The 16,094-nt window shown below is 54.3% G+C and overlaps 3 protein-coding genes across 3 annotated transcripts; 1 reads left to right on the forward strand and 2 right to left on the reverse strand.

Annotated features, from left to right (window-relative positions):
- Positions 1 to 936: 936 nt before the first annotated feature.
- On the reverse strand, positions 937 to 3,383 carry Apoa4 (apolipoprotein A4). Its single transcript, XM_026396337.2, has 3 exons — positions 3,335 to 3,383; positions 2,888 to 3,014; positions 937 to 1,927 (listed from the first exon to the last, which is right to left on the reverse strand). The coding sequence occupies exons 1-3, from the start codon at positions 3,381 to 3,383 to the stop codon at positions 937 to 939; spliced, it is 1,167 nt and encodes a 388-aa protein (XP_026252122.2).
- A 5,191-nt stretch (positions 3,384 to 8,574) lies between these two features.
- Positions 8,575 to 10,871, forward strand: Apoc3 (apolipoprotein C3). The gene is made up of 4 exons (XM_026396368.2): positions 8,575 to 8,656; positions 9,248 to 9,315; positions 9,459 to 9,582; positions 10,588 to 10,871. The coding sequence occupies exons 2-4, from the start codon at positions 9,261 to 9,263 to the stop codon at positions 10,709 to 10,711; spliced, it is 303 nt and encodes a 100-aa protein (XP_026252153.1). The 5' UTR covers positions 8,575 to 8,656; positions 9,248 to 9,260; the 3' UTR covers positions 10,712 to 10,871.
- Positions 10,872 to 13,348: 2,477 nt separating this feature from the next.
- Apoa1 (apolipoprotein A1) lies at positions 13,349 to 15,154 on the reverse strand. The gene is made up of 4 exons (XM_026396361.2): positions 15,115 to 15,154; positions 14,873 to 14,933; positions 14,553 to 14,706; positions 13,349 to 14,014 (listed from the first exon to the last, which is right to left on the reverse strand). The coding sequence occupies exons 2-4, from the start codon at positions 14,913 to 14,915 to the stop codon at positions 13,417 to 13,419; spliced, it is 795 nt and encodes a 264-aa protein (XP_026252146.1). The 5' UTR covers positions 14,916 to 14,933; positions 15,115 to 15,154; the 3' UTR covers positions 13,349 to 13,416.
- Between the last annotated feature and the right edge of the window lie 940 nt (positions 15,155 to 16,094).

Below are 16,094 nucleotides of genomic sequence, written 5' to 3' on the forward strand. Positions count from 1 at the left end.
CTAAGTCTCTCTCCTTGAGGAAGTATGAGCCTTTGGGGGTGAGGATGGGGCCTATCCCAGGGGCTGCAGTTGTCCAGAGCTGACTGTGCTGATACCACTCAGGCCCCCTGAGCTCTCTGTCCTTCACCCCAGTGGCCACAACTTCTTCTCCAGACAGGCAGGTCACTTGGCCAGAGGCTGCTGCATAAAGTGTCCCAGGACGCTGAAGGCTCAGTGCGGCTCCACCCCTGCTCCTTGGACTCTCCTGCATCCTCTTCTCAACTCTGGAGACCATGGGTTTAGCCACAGGTTGACAGATTCTCAAGCAAGCACGAATCACATTTATAATGGGGTGGGGTGGGCTAGGCTAAACTAAACTTTATTTAAATAAGTTAAAGGCAAGAACATAAAAGGCAGGACTGTAGAGTAAGCTCTCCAAAGCCAGCGAGCACTACCAGGCGTCCCTCTCAGTGTGAAAGCCAGTGCTGGGAACACAGCACCGAAAAAGCTGTTCATTGTCCACAGCAATGACTGGTACACTGAGGATGTTCAGTAACTGTTGGCTTTAGGACTTTCTTTTGTCTTCGGAGAGTGTATGACATGTTTTCCCACCTCTCCTTACAGCACTCCTCACACGCCCCTCTCCACCACAGCAGCCATCCCTCCTGAAGTCTCACCATCCCAGCACTTGGTGTCCCCCAGAGCTTCCTGTCAGGCCACTAATAAGCTCTGTCAAGCAGTGGTCTCCCTCCCACCTCAGGCCATCCACAAGGAGTCACATGGCAACCAAAGGGGGCTAACTTCTCAGCAATTTTATTGAATAGTGAGAGGGGGCATCACTTTCCACAGGACATGTGTCCTCAAGCTCATACAAGAAATGCTTAGGGACAGAATGACAGACAGGTTGTAGGGCAGGGCAGGTGTCTGTGGAGGTGGGTTGGGGGCACCAGAGGCAGCTCAGCCCTCCACCGGGGTGGGCTGATTCTGCTCCTGCTCTGGCTCCTGCTCCGGGAGGGGGAGGGCCAGGGGCTTGTCCTGGCTCTCCTTCTTGAAGGTGCTGAAGAAGGAATTGACCTTGTCCCTCAAGTCCTTCTCCAAGAAGCTCAAGTGGCCTTCCACGTCCCCCGCATAGGGACCCAGCTTCTGCCTGAGCTGCTCCATCTGCTGCACCAAAGCTCGGTTGAAGTCCTCTCCGTAGGGTTCCATGCTGCGCCGGAACTCCTCCACCTGTCGGTCCAGGCTGCCGCTCAGCTCCGCCAGGGACTTCTGCAGCCCCTCAGTGTTGCCCTTCAGCTTGCTTTGCACGTCCTCCGCCACAGGCGTCAACTTCTGCCGCAGGTCTTCAGCATTGGCAGCAATCTTGGCCTTGAGCTCCTCGGCATTCTTCTTCATCTGAAAGGCCAGGCCCTCTAGCTGGTGGTTGAGCTTCTCCTGGACATCCTGTGCATAGGGGGCCAGGCTGCGGCGCAGCTCCTCCACATTCTGGTCGATCTTGACCTTGAGCTCATCCGCGTAGGGTGTGAGGCGCCCCTTGAGCTCCTCCACATTGCTGTTGATCTTGGTCTTCAGCTCATCGGCATAGGGCGTCAGGGAAGCCTGCAGGTTGCCCACATTCTCGCGCAGCACGGTCTCCATGCGCTGCACATAGGGAGTCAGCTGCTGGCGCAGCTGCTGGGTCTGGGCGTTGACTTGGGTGTGCAGCTCCTGCGCGAAGGGCCCCAGGCGCTGCTGCAGCTCACGCACGTTGTCTCCGATCTTCTGGCTCACCTCATTGGCGTGGGGCAGCAGGCGGGCACGCAGATCCTCCAACTCCTTTCGAATCTCCTCCTTCAGCTTCTCTGAGTCCTTGGTCAGGCGTTCATGAAGCTCCGTGGCAAAGGGCACCAGCTTCTTCTGCAGGTCACTTGCGTATGTGTTCATGTCCCCAAGTTTGTCCTGGAAGAGGGTGCTGAAGGGAAAGGGCACAAGAGGGCCATTGTTACTTTTGATATTAAATACCAGGAACTTTTCAGGCCATGCCTGTATCCAGCCACTCGGGAGGCTGAGACAGGAGGGTCACAAGTTGGAGGCTTGCCTGGGACTTAGTGAGTGAGGCCCTGTCTCAAAATAAAACTTTAAAAAGCGCTGGGGGTGTAGCTCAGTGGTAGAGCACTTGCCTAGCATGTGAGGCCTGGGCTCAATCCTCAAATGGGGACAGGGGACCTTGTCCATTTGTATAAAACTCTCTTCTACACCCCTGCCTAGGACAGATGGGTGTTGCAGGGTACTGAGTCCACCCATCTTCTCCCTTGTGACCTCTCTAGGGAGCCATGATTTGAGGGAATAGATGCAATGGACTGTTGTTACACTGAATTGGTATCTCTGGATCTCCCACTTAGTTTGAGTGTCATTATCTACTATCATGTGACCTCAGAAAGTTTGCTTTTCCCTCCTTATCTGAGAAGTAGGGTTGGACTTTGAGGTCCCTGCCAGCCCTGGCATGCTGTGATATAGGATCACATTGCGTAATAGAATTTTCTTAACTGCTGCCAGTGACTTCTAGCAGCATTCATGCTATTTTCCTTGCATGTGCCCAGAGGCTTCCCAAACAACCCCATTTGCCTTCTCCTGATTTCATGAGAGCCTGTGCTCACATGACCTTTCCCTCCTTCCCTTTCTTCCATGAGCCTCAGTGGTAAACTGTGGCCATTTGTTAAACTCTCAAACATGAATACAGGAAGATACCCTGAGAATTATTTGACCCAATCCCCCTTTACACCTGTGGATCCCAGGTCCAGAGAGTCCATAGTCCCACAGGGAGTTAGTGGCAGGGCAGTGAGGTTCCTGTGTGCTGGGGTCTAAGCTCAGACTTGCCAACTCATGGTGTGGTCTTTAAGAAGCCCTGCTCTGCAGGTTGCACCCCACTTACTTGAGCTGCTGGGTGACTTCTGACTTTTGGAGCTGTTCCACGGCCTCCTTGGCATTATTGCTCAGCTGACTGAAGTAGTCCCACATCACAGTGGCCACCTGGTCAGCACTGACCTCAGCCTGGGCACCTGGCAGCAAATGGAAAGCTATTTGTGAGGACCCATTTCTTTCCCGGCTCCTCTGCATGAGTTCAGAGCTGCAGACTGGATGACGATGGGGGAGCCCAGACCATTTTCCCTCTCTGGGCTCATTAAGTAGCACCAGTGCCAGTGTGTCGGCCCATCACTTGGCACCAGCCAGCTCTCCTGTGAGAGAGCTGCTTGACAGCCCGGCAGACACCATGTCCAGCTGGGGACTGACAGGCACTCTGAAGTGCCCTCTGGCCTCTCCACCATGCTCCACTCCCAGCACAGCCTGAGAGCCCTGTCCAAAGGCAGCTTCTACTCACTGGTGATGGCCACCAGGGCCAGGCTCAGCACCACAGCCTTCAGGAACATCCTGGGCTCCTCGCTGAGCTGGAGAAGTCTCGGTCGCAGTAGATCCTTCCTGGAATCAGAGGGAAGTGCAGGAAAGGTCCTCAGACAGCTCACCTGGGCTGTGTCTGAACTGACTGAAGCTCAGAGCCTGCCAGGCATTTAAAGCCCCTCCAGGTTCCCTCCCTCCCTCCCTCCCTCCCTCCCTCCCCAGTGTGACTCCACGCTGGAAGGTGACACATTCCTAGGAGGCCTCTTGGACTTTAGTGACCCTAAGACTACGTGGAAGCTGACAACAGACCAGGGCTTAGGCAGCGGTGGGAAGAAGCTGGGCTGAGCTGGGCCCCACCCAGTGCGGAAGGGCAGGAGGAGAGCCAGAAGCTATGGGAGAAATGTGGCCTAAGGGAGCCCCTGAGCCAGGACTGATGCCCCAGAGGTCCTGCTGGCAGATCTGGTTCTGAGCCAGGCTAGGGGAAAAAGGTCCTCATCTTTTCTATCTGCCCCAGGAGAGACAGCCCCCTACCCCCACAGCTGCCACCAACCCTGACTCCATCTCAGAGGACCACACTCTGGACAGAGCCCATGCAGGGCTGGAGACAGCGCAGGGAGCTAAGATCTAGGTCTGTTGTCCAGGTCCTTCAAGGAGGAGGTGCCACAACAGCCTTTGGGCAGGCAGGTGGAGTGGGCAGGTCCCTGTACTGAGCGGGGTAAATTGTATAAGTTCACTTCATGCCCCACCACTGCCAAGCTGTGCCACCTTAGCCTACTTATTCAAAGTCCTGAGCCTCGGTTGTTCAGTATATTAAATGAGATGGTGCTTGTGAAGTGGGTGCTGGTTGGTAGAGAGAAAGCGCTGACAGCTAGTTGTTATTATTAATACTAATATTGTTTTCCTGATTTGGACCAAAGGGGGAGTGCATTGGAAGGTTCACTCCTCTAAAGAGAGTGGCAGAGCGAGACCTCACCCTCCAAAGGTCATCAGGTGGGCTAGAGGCAGGATGATGAAGAGCAGGGCCATCCTGACATCCCGAGGCCTGATTGCTGCCCACTGCACCTCCAGCCACACGCCCCGGGCAGGAGCATTCAGTTTGTGAAGAATTGCAGCAACTGAGGCTTGAGGACCCTCCCATCCAAGATAGAGGTGCCGCTGCTGCTGCTAGGAGGTCTTTTACGTGGATCTCTTGCAATTTTTCTGCACAATCACAGAAAGACATCTGGCAGCAATCTTGGCCTTGAGCTCCTCGGCATTCTTCTTCATCTGAAAGCACGGGCCTTTGTGTTAGTGCTCATCCACCCCCCCACCCCCGTGATTATGTGATGACACTCATTGTATTGCATTGCCGGCTGCTGCCCACAAGTGGAGGCTGGGGCACATAGGTGGGCTCTGATTATTTGTAAACCAAGAGCAACAAGAGTAGACCACGAATGTGCCAAGTCTGATTTACCACATCTTCAATTTTTTTTTTTTTAATATTCTAGAAAGGGCTTGGTGTCTCATGGGGTTGAAAAGAGCTAAAAGGCCCCTGATGGCAGTGTTCCTTCTGCCGGGTCCCCATTCCCCTGCGGTACTCTGTACATTACCATGGTTGCCTCTCATGTCTGGGAGCTCACTCCCTTCTGGAGCAGCCTCGGCTCTGTCAGTAGTTGTTGAGTTCACACTCTGGAGTCGGGCTCCCACACTTTGTGTATGGGCTCCACCACAGACCATCTGTGTGGCCTTGGGCAAGTCTCACAACCTTTCTGAATTCAGTTGCCTCCATGAGATATAATCATAGTACCTTCCTCCTAGGTTGTGAGATTCAGTGAGATAATCTGTGTAATGCTTACAACAACACCTGGTGCATGGTAGGTACTCATTAAATGTTAGCTGTGTTTTACCCCTAAAAGGCTTCCTATAACATTAACCTAATGGACCGAGGCCTGAGGCTGAATCAGGCACAGTCCAGCCTGGAGTAGGTACAAAGATCAGTACTCAGAACCCCCGTTCCTCCCCCTGTGCAAGAGTTGAGGAGGGCAATGAATCATGAAAGACACCTCAGCCGCAGTCTGACCTCCTGGACCCAGAGTCCAAGCAGCAGGTGCCACCAGTGTGGGACAGGTCCACAGGTGCTTCTGTCTCACCTTTTGCCCAGGTGAACCCACACTAGGAATGTCTGTCTGGCTGGGGGTGTTCAGGGGCACCTGCCAGGATATGGACAGATTCTCAGAAGTGTGCCCATCTCTGAATCATCTGTGGGCACAAAACTTGGGCCCAGAGCTAGGGGACTGGCTCGGCTGGATGTGCATCCACACCATGGGACAGGGACCTGCTGCCTCCCAGCATGCTGTGGTGACACTAGGAATGCTCATGTTTACTTCCCAGTGTCTGTGACCATGTTTGTGTCCATCCAGAGATGATTTGCGTTGGTGGTGGGAAGAAAAGGAGAGCCCCGTGCCATGCCCAGGCTGCTGGTGGATAGAACAGGCAGGCCTGGGCCTGTGAGTCAGTCCATCAGGCACCACCCAGGGCTGGTATCTTTTGGGGACTAAAGTCCCTCTCTGAGCTTTAGTGTGCTTGTCTTGTCTGTGCTTAGATGGTCCTCATGGCTGGGGCAGCAATGAGACTGACTGACAGTTGGGCATTATATACAGTCACCTCTTGTCACCTGGGAATGCAGCAGGGCCCAGTCCAGAGGTCAGAATCGGGAGCAGGCAGCCCAGGCCCAGTCAGGGACAGGCTCTGCTAGGGGCCCTCAAGTCACTTGAATATGTGTCCCCATGTCTGCTTTAGGCCACCCCTCCTCCTTCCAGGGCAGAACTAAGGAGGGAGAGCTCTGTTGTCACAAGAAGAATCTGCGTGGGGTACGGGGAAGACTCTCAGCAGAGAGGTCTGTGGAGGGCTTCTGGCTGACAGGGCAGAATCAGGCTGCACAGCCCAGCCTGGCAGCAGGGACACGGATCCCAGGGGCCCCTGCACTAGCCTCCCCTGGACCCAAGCAGAAGTGGAGACGGTCATCCCAGCTCCAGAGGAGCATCTCAGCTGGTCAAGCCCCTCCTTTTCTCCACCTGCCTCCAGCTTCTCTCTGGACCCTGGGCCAAGAACAGTCTCCTCTTTCCCAGGGAGGCATGAGAGGTAGGCAGCTTAAGTTTGCCATCAAGAGGTTACCACTGAGGCCCAGATTGGACCCATTGAAGGGCACAGGACCCACTGAAAGAGATCAGGTCCCAGGCCTCATTCTGCATCCTGCTAAATGGGGCAACTGGTTCTCCATCCAACTCAGCACCAACCAGCAGGGCCTCTCTGCCCACATCTTCTGACTTCCCTGGGCTCAGTGGCCCTGAGATCTGATACCCACTATATCAGATCTTTACCAAGGTAAGGAACAGGCTGGGACAGAAGAGGACAGTGGGCACAGCAGTCCCTCTGCCCTCCCTAATACTCAGATCCCTCAGCGACCTCTAATCACCTTCTTTCCCTCCCCACTCTGTCCCCAAGTTCTGCTCAGATCTGTGGGTGACCACTAAGTCACTCAGGGTCTCATCTCTCCAGATCACCTAGGACCAGCCAGACTGAAGTCATGTTGGAAGAAAGACTTGGCTTCTAGTTCCCTGTCCTGCCACTGCTAGGCCAGGTGCCTATGCGTGGGTCTATACCCCTTTGAGCCTTAGGTTTCTTACCTACAAAATGGAGTCAAGGGGCTGGGGCTGGGGCTCAGCAGTACAGCGCTCACCTAGAACAAACGTACGAGGCCCTGGGTTCGATCCTCAGCACCACATAAAAATAAGTAAATAAAAAAAAAGATATTGTGTCCAACTACAACTAAAAAATAAATGTAAAAAAAAAACAACAAATGAAAATAAATAAAATGGAGTCAATGCCTAATTATCAGGATTCTGAATATTTGCATGGTAGCAGAATACAGAGTCTTAAATAAATGAATCTCTCCTAGCAGAATTTCAAGTTGCAGCCATAGGTAAAGGGTTCTGAGGGTAGGACGGGCCAGTTCCTCAGGCCTCTGATTTTGCTCTATGGGGCAAGTTACTTCCTCCTCAGAGGATGGCTGCCTATCTAAAGCAGGCCCTATTTCTACTCTATGCCTCCTGCCTTCAGACTGGACTGTCTGGGGAAGGACGCAGTGTTTGGGAGGGAGGACAGAGGTTTGTGGAGCCCCCTCCACAGACCAGCTGCTTTGCACGTGCTCATTAGCTTCTCTTCACAACTCTGGGAAATCCAGATTCTATCCCTGTTTTACAGAGTAGAAAACTGGGATTTCGAGATGTTAGATCTAGCACTGGGTTATATAAGTCAGTGCCCAAGGCATCATTTAAACCTGGAATTTTTTGGCTCCAAAGACCTAGCATCCAGAAGACAATGTCCCCTGATGCTGTCATCCTGGCCACAGCCCTGAAACATGAGTCCTCTCCTGGACAGCTCCATACAGCCCTCCGTGCCCTCCCTTTCCCTTGCTAATGGGGCTCCCCATCCCTTATTCCTCCCAGATGCCACATGGCCAGGGGACTCAAGAGCCTGAAGCCCAGGGGAGAGCATTGGTCCCAGCTGCCTGGCTTGGAAGGGCCCCAGCCATGATTGCTGTTTCTGTCCCAGGGGGTGTTACCAGTGGGTCCAGAGGGCAAGGTGAGGAGCATGGGAGGAGGGAGGGGCAGAGGCCTTGGGCTCAGGGCAGGCTTTGGCCCTCTCCCACCAACTCCTGCTCGGGCTCAGCCATGGAGGCTGCTGGGAGAACAGCAAGAGGTGGAAGCCCCTTGGGGAGGTGCTGGGCTGGGGGCTGGGGAACTCAGCCTCCCACACAGGCCCTGCCACTTGCTCTTCGGCGTCTTCCCTTCAGACACCGCCATCCCAACCCATTTGGCTCCCAAGTCCAAAGAAGCAACCCCCATCGCGCCCCCACACCCCGCTCCAGCTGTTGTCAGGACTTGGAGGAGGGAGGGATAGAGTGAAGGGTTGAGATGGCCCCAACGCCCCTGGCTTGTCCCCTTAACCTTAGCTCTGTCCCTTCTGCCCAGCCTCTCCCTGGGGAGTTAGCCTGTGGGAGGGAATGAGGTCTCCCCAGGCCCACCTGGGGCTGAGCAGGCTTGCTGCTGTGTGACAGAACAGCATGGGTGCAACCTCCAAGGGATTTCTCAACTCTCCTGGCAGCTGGCTGCAGCTGGCCTCCCTGCCTCAGGCCCTGGTCAGCAGGTGACCTTTGCTCAGCTCATTAGGCCCTCGGTGACTGCTCACCTGTCCTGACAATATAAAACAGGTCAGAACCCTCTCGCTTGTCTGCTCAGTTCATCCCTAGAAGCAGCTCCTCCAGGTAATACCTCTGGGGAGGAGGCCAGGGCGGGAAGAGGATAGAGAGGGCTGGAGGAGGCTCCATGCCCCCAGCATTGGCCTGGAGAGCAGCCTGCCAGAGCCTGGGAAGCCTCAGGGGTCCAGGAGTCCCCTACCCTCGTTGTGCCTTCGGGAAGACGGAGGCTCAGAAAGGGGAGGTCACTTGCCCAAAGCCTCTCACAGGGTGGTGGCAGAGCTGCAGCTGGAGCTGGCTACCAGTCTGCACACTTGTCCCTCACTTTGCACACTTAGGCCTGGAAGAAACCTTTCCCTACCAGTCCTCCCCAGACAGGAAGTCTGAGGCCTGCAGCGGGACAGCAATCTTCCCCTAGTCACTCAGCATATTAGCAGTCAGGCCCCAGGTGTCCTGATCCCCGTTCTGGAGAGTGGAGTTCTCCAGCATCCCACCAGCCGTCCCACCCCCCAGGGCCTAGGTCTCCAGAGTCCCACGTCGGAGTCCATATTGGCCCAGGAGTAGGTGCTTCTCCTGCTGACTGGCTCAGGTCACACCTCAGTGGCCATGCCATGTCCAGGGAGGATCCAGAGGTGCCCCTCACAGGATACTTCCCTACAGGAACAGAGGCGCCATGCAGCCCCGGGTGCTCCTTGTTGTGACCCTCTTGGCACTCCTGGCCTCTGCCCGTAAGCACCTTGAGGGGACTGGGCCTGGAGCAGGGTGGGAGGTGGCTTGGGTATCCTGAGCCCTCGTGGGCGGTGAGCACACAGGAGCCAGGAGCCAGCCCTGGAGGCTGAGCTGCCTCTGCCCAGTCCTGTTCTCCCGGCAGGAGCGACTGAAGCCGAGGATGCCTCCCTCCTCAGCTTCATGCAGGGCTACATGGACCGCGCCACCAGGACCGCCCAGGATGCACTGACCAAAGTGCAGGACTCTGAGATGGCCCAGCGGGCCAGGTACACGCACTGGCTCTCCTCCCACCCCTGGCCCTCTCTCCCTCATCCCCACCTGGCCCTGTCCTGGCAGGGGCTCTGGTGATAGTACTGTGGTTCTCCAGCTTTCCTGAGCCTCCACCTCTCTGAGCCTCTCTGACTGAGCCTCCCTGGTCCCTCACAGGGCCTTTGCAGGCGGCTGTGGGAGAGATGACGGGAGTGAGACTCTCTTCCTCTGTCTCCTTTCTTTCTCCCAGTGCAGCCCTAGGTGGCCCATTTTAGCCCTCACGTCTACTTTCCTTTTCTTGATTATCCTTGGGCTAGAGGAAGCTGCACCTGAGCCATCTCCGGCCTGGGGTGTCAGGATGTACTCCTGCTGTTCCAAGCCTTGGGGCCAGTGTCTGTCTGGGAGCAGAAGTCTGCCCTTGTTCTTGCAGTCTGCCCCACCTATGAGTCCTCAGCTCCTCCTCAGTCAGCCTGCACTCTGCTGGCTTTGGCCACATTTGTGTAGCAGAGACATTTGCAAAAGTTCTTAGTCCTCAGCTTCAGCTGTGGAGTGGGTATTAGTCCCCTACTTTGCAGATAAGACAATTTGGGTTCAGAGAGGTTAGGTGACCTGGCCCAAATTACACAGCTAATTAATCCTCCAGTGATTTATCTAATGAGAGGCTGCCTCCTTCTGCCTACCCGCTCAGAGCCACTAGCTTGTATGGGTCCTGGGGACACCATTTGCATGAAATACAACAGCACCCCTGACTTTACACATCTCCCCATCCAAGACTTGTCCCTAGGGTTTGCAATGGGGTGAGGGGCAGCATGCTCCAACCTGGGAAACTGTGGGGTCTGACTTGGGCCTTGCATCTCTTCTTCTTGGGATGGCAACTGTATGTGGTCCCAGGGGTGTTGCTGGGTAAAGGAGAGTAGGTAGCCGGGACAGCCAACGGGGATGTGTGTGTGTGTGTGGGGGGGGGTCCTATAGCCTATGAAAGAGCTCTCAGGTCTCTTTCCTTCGTAATGATTTACCCCTAGGGGCTGGATGAACGGTGGCATTAACTCTTTGAAAGACTACTGGAGCTCATTTACAGACAAGTTCTCCGGGTTCTGGGAGTCCACCCCCGACGCCAGCCCGACTCCGTCCTTTGAGGCCTTCTGAGATCTCCTGCTCCATGCCCGCCTCTTCATCCATCCTGCCAGTTCCCTGGGTTCTGCAGCCTCCTGGGCTGCCCCTGAAGGTTGCTTTAAAGGGGTAGTATTCTCCCACCCCCTGGCCCCACCCAGGCATGCCACCTCCCAATAAAGTTGAACTAGACGCTGCCGAGAGTGGGATATCCCTTGTGTGCCATGCATGTTCGGGCATTGGAATGAGTTGGGGCTCTCTTGTGGGTGGGCCTGGGGGCCAGTGCCCCCTGCCCTGAGTTTCTTCACCTGAGAGGTAGGAATAGTCCTACTCACCCGCCGGGGTCTGCCTGGAAGATGATCTTCCTGTATGGAAGATCAAATAGGAGAATAGAGTTGACAATTCTGTAATCACTGTCAAGTGCTCCACAGCATGACTTGAATGTGTGCTCTATGCCCAGCTGACACTTTTATGTCATCATCAGAGTTGAAATGGTGTGTGTTCCCCAGAATTTGGAGGTGACTTCCACTGTCAGGGCCACCTGGTCTTCTGAAACACACTTAAGGGAAGGAGGTGGGATGGGGGTAGTGGCTGGAGTAAGAAATAACTGGCTCTAGTACTGGCTCCACTACTTCATATCAGCTTCACTTTCTTATCAGTAAAATGGGTACAATAAATACCCCTCCATTGTTGATTTATTGTGAAAATGAAATGAAACATTGTTTGAAAGCATTTGGCATAGCACCTGCACATCAGAAATGCCTAGTAAATGGTTGTCATTGTTACAGCTGAACTGATTGGCCCCCTAGGACCAGAACCAAGAAGGAACACAAGGTCACCTCCAACAGGGGCTGTTCCTTGTGTCCCCCAGCCCCAACAGATGTTCACATGAGAGAGATCTGGGACCACAGATCAGGCCCCCACTGTACAGATAAAAGGCCAAGGTTCAGAGAGGTAAAGGCACTTGCCCCTTAACAAATGCCAGGGCCAGACCTTGAGCTTGGGCCAGCTGTCCATATTCTGCTCAGTTGGCATAGAGAAAAGCTGTGGTACTCCTCTGCCAGGTATTGCATGGGCTCCTTACAGATCTTGGTGCCATCAATGCAAACAGCTCCAACTAGAGACTGTTTTCTCTCTGGAAATTCACCTGGCTTTCTCTTCTTGCCCAACTATATCCAGGAACCTCAGTGCCTACACCTGAGAAATGTTCCCATCCAAATGCAGCTCCGGATGATTAGAATCTAAAAAGCCCACTCTGTTATCTAAGAATTCATTAAGCTACACTGGTCATGAAGGAATAGAATATCCGGGCACCTGAGCTGGGTGTAGTGGCACATGTCTATAATCCCAGAAACCTGGGGGACTAAGTCAGGAGAATGGCAAGTTCAAGGCCAGCTTGGGCAACTTAGTGAGACTACTATCTCAAAACAAAAAATAAAAAGGACTGGGGATTAACTCAGTGGTAAAGCACTCCTGGATTCAATCCCCAGTGATGAACAAACAAACAAACAAACAAATAAATAAAATAAAAATAAATCTAGAGGCCTGTACCATAGGGCAAAAGCCCTGCTGCAGGGGTGAGGGAACAGAGGGGGAGGCTCCAGGGAAGTGCTACCCCGATCTGTGAAAACACATGCATGCCCATGGGGCCATACAGAGATGAGCATGAAGAGGGTGGCGGGATGTCAATGTGAGCATGTGCATGTATGTATACAGACTCATACGAACTTGAGTGCCTGGCCACAGTGCTTTTTTTTTTTTTCCTTAAATAATCACAGATGCCAATAGGCAGATGGATCTAAAATGAGCAACCTAGCCCATCCTGCCTCAGTGAGTGACTTCAAAAGTCCAAGCTTCAGCCTCACCATGGTGACATGAATCTAATGACAATCTGTTCAGGATCTGGGAAAGGATGCAATGAGATGATGGAGATGAAGCCATCTTGGGAATAAAAATATGCAAATTACCTGGGAGAGGTGGTGGTTGTTTCTGGCCTGGCCAGAGGGAACAACAGCACCCAGAGCCACAAGGATAGGACAGCTTCCACAGCTGTGTCTGTTTCTGGGAAGGGAAAAGTAGCGGGGAGGGGGGGGGGGTCCTGCCCTTGCCAAAAAGAAAAGGGAAGTGTTTGCTTAAGAGGTTTTTGAGTAAATAAAAGAGAAAAGGGCTAACTCCAAGCACTTCCTGCCCAAATCCTTCAATGTCTCCTTGAGGTCCACCCCACCAGGCTGAACCACAGAGCTAGAAAAGGCTCTTGCCCTCTGCTCAGGTGAACACCTTTTCAGTCCAGCTCCCACAGGGGAACACCTCTGGGAAGGGGGAACCTCTTCTCCCAGCCCTGTTCCTGGACCCCCGCAGGCAGGGCTGCAACACCTCCATTTGAGCCTCTTTAGGTCTCCTGGCATTTGATTATCTGCCACTTTGCCTGGCCCTCCATTACCTCCTTTCTGTCTGCGCCTTGTTAAGACAAGGACTCAGTTGACTGTCATTCCAAACCAGTCAGGCGCCATCAGGTCTTCCAATATGGACTAAGACCCTGCAGAGGCCCAGGCTGTGTTCGGAACTGTTGAAGTCTCTGCTCCAACGCCAATGGCTCACACCAGTTCTTCAAACCTGGAAGTGCTCTCAAGAGTCCCGCACCCCACCTCCATCCCCCGAAAAGAAAGAAGCTGCTTCCACTTTGGAAACGTTTATTCTAAGAACCCGAAAGCTGGAATGGGGGAGCAGTAGCTGCGGGCGCCTCACTGGGTGTTCAGCTTCTTGGTGGCCTCGTCGACGGCGCTCCAGAAGCTCAACTTGAGGTTTTCCAGCACCGGCATCAGGCCCTGGCGGAGGTCCTCCAGCGCGGGCTTGGCCTTCTCGCTGAGCGCGCTCAGGTGCTCGGTGGCCTTGGCCTGATATTCGGCGAGGGAGGAGCCCTCCTTCAGCGCCTCGAGGCGCGCGGCCAGGCGTTGGCGAAGCTCATCGCTGTAGGGCGCCAGATGCGTGCGCAGCGCGTCCACGTGGGTGCGTGCGCGGTCACGCAGCTCCTGGCCCAGTGGGCTCAGCTTCTCATGCAGCTCCTGCAGCTTCTGGCGCGCGCCCTCGCGCAGCTCTGTGCTCAGCGGCTCCACCTGCTGGCGGTAGCGCTCCACGTCTTCTTGCCACCTCTTCTGGAACTCATCTAGGTAGGGCTGCACCTTCCGCTTCACCTCCTCCAGATCCTTGTTCATCTCCTGCCTTAGCGACACGGTGTCTTTTTCCAGTTTATCCCAGAACTCCTGAGACACTGGGCCAATCTGTTCGCGCAGCTTACTGACAGTGGAGCTCAGGGTGTCCCAGTTGTCCAGAAGCTTCAGGCTGATGTGGAAGAGAGAGGGGCTGAGGAGTGGCTTCCTGGGCAGCCTGGACTGCCCTGGATCTGCAAGCTCAGCGCCCCAGGTTACCTGGGGTGGGCTCTGATCATCACCTGTCCCTGAACGTGCAATAGCTGTGGTCCTAGTTTTCCCACGCACTGATTCCACCATCCTGAATGCCACCCACCAAGTCGTATTGTACAGATGGCCTGAGGCACAAGGAGGAACTAGTGGGAAACAACCGGGGTTGGCATGGGTGTTGAAGGAAGGTCTTATATCTAAAGCACTGGAAGTTAGGAGGGGAAGGGGCTGGCTACATTCACAGGTGAAATGTGGTTCGGTTGCTGATTAGGTGGGCCCTTGCTGGGAGACTGTGACCCTGCCTGGGGATCTCATTCTTATTTCTCCACAAAAGACCTGCCGTGGGGCCAGCTCATCAAACAGCAGGTGAGGATGTCTGACCACAACATCTTTCCATAGGCCTCTCTGCCCCCAGGACTCCATTACTTTCCCCTGCCCCAACCCCCAGGCTGGGTCCTTACTTTAGCTGTTTTCCCAAAGCAGAGGTTTCAAATTGGGTCACATAATCTCTGCCGCTGTCTTTGACTGCATCCAAGTACACAGTGGCGAAATCCTTTATTCGATCCCATGAGGACTGGGGTTCATCTCGCTGCCAGAAATGCCGAGCCTGGCTCCCTGGAGGTGAAGGGACACCCTGGTCAGGCAGCTCTGGGTTGGGAGCTGGGCTGAAAAGCCAGGCATAGGGTGGGAGAGGGGCAAGTGAGAAATTCCACTGCATCCAGGATGGTGGGCCACTGGACTTAGGGAGAATCCCCAATCTCCCTAGGCTCGGGGCACCTACCCGTCAGGAAGAGCACGGCCACAGTCAGCACCACTGCTTTCATCCTGCAGGGTGTGGGAACCTGGAGGAGAAGAGGGGCCTGGCTGAGGGGGCCTTTTGTGTGAAGGAGTCCCGTGTTCCCCCATGTAGTCAGCCAGGGGAGGAGGAGGAGCCTAAAGTGAAGAAAGCCCCGGGTACCCAGGTCCTGCACAACACCTAGAGCTGGGGAGCCAGAGTAGTCTGGGGCAGGCACCCGCACTTACCTCCAGGAACTCTCCAGCAGTCTCTGACTGTCTAGCTCTCCCTGGTCTATTTATGCCTCCAGGTAGGGGCTGGGCTGGAAAACAGATAAGCCCAGCCAGGCCCTGTCCCTGCTCACTGGTTCTGGCGATGTGGAACTTAGAGTTCAAGGATCAGCTCTGCCCAGGAGCCAGGCAAATAGAGTGGGCAAACAGGAAGCTGCGGGGGCTGCAGGACAGAGGTCAAGGGTTCAGGCAGGGACAGGATGAGGGTGGCTGTAGGCTTGTGGGTCCCCAGGTTCGGGGCAGCAGCATCCATCATGCCCTTCCCCTCCCAGTGTGGGAGTGTGTGCATGTTACTGTGCATTGTGCCTGTAGCAGGGAGAGAGGGGAAGGGACCTGGGACTCCTCCCCTCAGGAGATCTCCCCCCCACACACACAGTCTTCTTGCATTTCAAGGATTGGTTCACACATCTGTCTGCACTGCTCCTGCCTCTCCTGCCACCAACCCTGGTTCCCTCTTTTTAGTTCCCAGGGTGCCACATACTTCTCTTCACCCTCCACAGGCTTCCTAAACCCCAAATCCAAGGGAATCTGTGGCACTAAGGAATTGTGGGAGGAGGATGCTCAGGGCCCCAGATGGAGATTTCAGAGTCCTCTGACATATCAAAATAAATGCTAGGGGCTGGGGATGTGGCCCAAGCGGTAGCGCGCTCGCCTGGCATGCGTGCGGCCCGGGTTCGATCCTCAGCACCAAATACCGACAAAGATGTTGTGTCCACCGAGAACTAAAAAATAAATATTAAAAAATTCTCTCTCTCTCTTTCTCTCTCTCTCTCCTCTCTCACTCTCTCTTTAAAAAAAAATAAATTAAATAAATAAATAAATGCTAGATACCAACATGAAGTTGCCAACTATTCATTTTGTCATTAAAAGATATTACCCTTGCCTTCTTTTCAAAGCCAACTTCACCATCTACCATCACTTCAAAACAGACTTTTTAT

This window comes from Urocitellus parryii, chromosome 4, assembly GCF_045843805.1.
Source record: "Urocitellus parryii isolate mUroPar1 chromosome 4, mUroPar1.hap1, whole genome shotgun sequence".
Taxonomy (NCBI): domain Eukaryota; kingdom Metazoa; phylum Chordata; class Mammalia; order Rodentia; family Sciuridae; genus Urocitellus; species Urocitellus parryii.